General features: G+C 37.8%; 1 protein-coding gene across 2 annotated transcripts in view; it reads right to left on the minus strand.

The window, feature by feature from the left end:
• Positions 1-2,986, minus strand: part of ccdc90b (coiled-coil domain containing 90B) — a 7,272-nt gene that overhangs the window by 2,495 nt on the left and 1,791 nt on the right. The window contains exons 2-6 of one of the 2 annotated variants that reach the window (XM_046041034.1): positions 1,423-1,569; positions 1,179-1,282; positions 893-994; positions 580-621; positions 392-463 (exon numbers count right to left, since the gene is read on the minus strand). In XM_046041034.1, the coding sequence (XP_045896990.1) occupies positions 392-463; positions 580-621; positions 893-994; positions 1,179-1,282; positions 1,423-1,569 (467 nt within the window). The remainder of the gene's footprint in view (positions 1-391; positions 464-579; positions 622-892; positions 995-1,178; positions 1,283-1,422; positions 1,570-2,986) is intronic. The other variant, XM_046041035.1, reaches the window with a different exon arrangement.

Below are 2,986 nucleotides of genomic sequence, written 5' to 3' on the forward strand. Positions count from 1 at the left end.
TCCAACAACGACGCGTTCACTTACTGTTGAACACGCCAAAGCTCCTTCCAACGACGACGCGTTCACTTACTGTTGAACAATCCAAAGCCCCTTCCAACGACGACGCGTTCACTTACTGTTGAACACGCCAAAGCCCCTTCCAACGGCGACGCGTTCACTTACTGTTGAACAAGCCAAAGCCCCTTCCAACGGCGACGCGTTCACTTACTGTTGAACAAGCCAAAGCCCCTTCCAACGGCGACGCGTTCACTTACTGTTGTACACGCCAAAGCCCCTTCCAACGGCGACGCGTTCACTTACTGATGGACACGCCAAAGCTCCTTCCAACGACGATGCGTTCGCTTACTGATGAGTTGTGTTTAAAAACCCCTGACTGTTATAAAAGACACACCATGTCAGAGACCCGGCTGCTCTCCAGGTTGATGTCCAGTTTGCTTTCCGCTCGGACTTTCTGACTCTCCTCCTGAACAGGAAACAGAAAACAACACACGTCATTGAACTGATCGAAAAGAAAACCCTTTATGTAAAAACACCCGCTGGGCTGCAGACTGACTGACAGAAGTCCAAACACCGTCTCACCTTCAGTCTGTCGTGTAGCTGCTCCAGCTCTCGCTTCATCTTCTACAGGAAAAAAACAGAGAAGGAAAGAAATCTGAACACTCGATGTTTTCTAAGACTGTTTTGGGAAACGTTTAGTAAAGATCTACAACAGAGACTTGAATTTTCTGGATCTGGCAGCTTTTCTACTTCCTTAAAATTGACAAAACACTTGATTTTATTTAAAAAGAAACTGATTTCAGGTGGAGAACTTTAACTGAATAACTAGTGAAATGCTGACCACATTTCATTTTCAACTGATTAAAGAAACAAAGTAAAAAGAGAGATGTCGCACCAAGTTCTCAGAGCGAAGGTTGGCGAACTCGCTCTTCTCCAGGATCACCATGTCCTTCCTGATGGAGTCCAGGTGAGCCATGAGCTGCTGCACAGCGATTTCCTGACAGAAAACACAGGTAAAGACGGCGTTTTTGTTTTTGTGATCAGCCCCGGTCCTTCCCGCTTCCTGGGCGCCATCATCTGAACATCAGCTTGTATGCTCTTCTTTCTCTCTGCTGTACTCAGGTCCGTCTTCACCTGATTGTTCTAAAAGCTCGAAATAAGTGGTTTGAAAAGCGTCCTACCTGGTGGGATTTGGTCACCATGTCTTTGTAAACGATGTCCATGTTCGCCGTGGTGAGAGTGACCAGAGCTGAAACTATGAGCTCCGCCTGACGCTTCTCAAAACCTGCACAAGATAAAAACAACAACGATCCCTCCGTGTTAAACTCGTCCCATCGAGCGTTCAGGATGAAGAGTCTGTAAACGTCACCAGGTTTAGTTTTTTTCTCAGGAGCGGAAACAAGATAATGAAAGTTGTTTCCTCACCGCTGCTCTGCAGCTCCGTCACCATGGCGTGGGAGTCGAAGGTGAGTTTCCGCTGCTCCAGAGGCTTTAATTCAACCCTCCTCAGGTCAAAGGTCGACATGGGGGCCGTCACATGGAAACCTGTCCCGGGTTTCAGGTCATTAAAAACTTAAAGGACGACATAAAGGCCCGTGTTCACAACACTAAATATGAAGCTACAAGGTTAGCTTAGCATAAAGATTACTGTAAGTACTGTATAGTGTCCTGTGGTAAGTTTGTAGTATTTTTCATCAGCTATGGTATTACTACAGTTTATTTCTGTAGTGCTGTTTTATTGTCTACAGTAGTCCTGTACTATTTCATTAGTAATGCTATATCTTTGTAGTATTCCTGTATTAAATAGTATAACTATAGTATATTATGTAGTGTTTCTATAGTACATTAATACATATACATAACATTAATATTCCTGTAGTAATACTATGATGATGCTATAGTAAATGTTCAGTATTACTACAGTAACTCTTTATAGAACATCCAAAAAACATTAGTAATACTGTTACTGTATAAACATTATAGTATAACTAATAATAGTTTCTTTAAAAATCATAGTAATACTACAGTAAATACTATAGTACTACCATATAAACACTTTATAGTAATACTACAGTAAACACTATATAGTAATACTACAGTAAATACTATAGTACTACCATATAAACACTTTATAGTAATACTACAGTAAACACTATATAGTAATACTACAGTAATACTACAGTAATACTTTACAGTAACACTTTACAGTAATACTATGGACTCTATAGTAATACTTTACAGTAATACTATGGACTCTATAGTAATACTTTACAGTAACACTTTACAGTAATACTATGGACTCTATAGTAATACTTTAAAGTAACACTTTACAGTAATACTATGGACTCTATAGTAATACTTTACAGTAATATTATGCACTCTACAGTAATACTTTACAGTAATACTATGGACTCTATAGTAATACTTTACAGTAACACTTTACAGTAATACTATGGACTCTATAGTAATACTTTACAGTAATACTATGGACTCTATAGTAATACTTTACAGTAACACTTTACAGTAATACTATGGACTCTATAGTAATACTTTAAAGTAACACTTTACAGTAATACTATGGACTCTATAGTAATACTTTACAGTAATATTATGCACTCTACAGTAATACTTTACAGTAATACTATGGACTCTATAGTAATACTTTACAGTAACACTTTACAGTAATACTATGGACTCTATAGTAATACTTTACAGTAATACTATGGACTCTATAGTAATACTTTACAGTAACACTTTACAGTAATACTATGGACTCTATAGTAATACTTTAAAGTAACACTTTACAGTAATACTATGGACTCTATAGTAATACTTTACAGTAATATTATGCACTCTACAGTAATACTTTACAGTAATACTATGGACTCTATAGTAATACTTTACAGTAACACTTTACAGTAATACTATGGACTCTATAGTAATACTTTACAGTAATACTATGGACTCTATAGTAATACTTTACAGTAAC

Source organism: Micropterus dolomieu, linkage group LG23 (genome assembly GCF_021292245.1).
Source record: "Micropterus dolomieu isolate WLL.071019.BEF.003 ecotype Adirondacks linkage group LG23, ASM2129224v1, whole genome shotgun sequence".
Taxonomy (NCBI): domain Eukaryota; kingdom Metazoa; phylum Chordata; class Actinopteri; order Centrarchiformes; family Centrarchidae; genus Micropterus; species Micropterus dolomieu.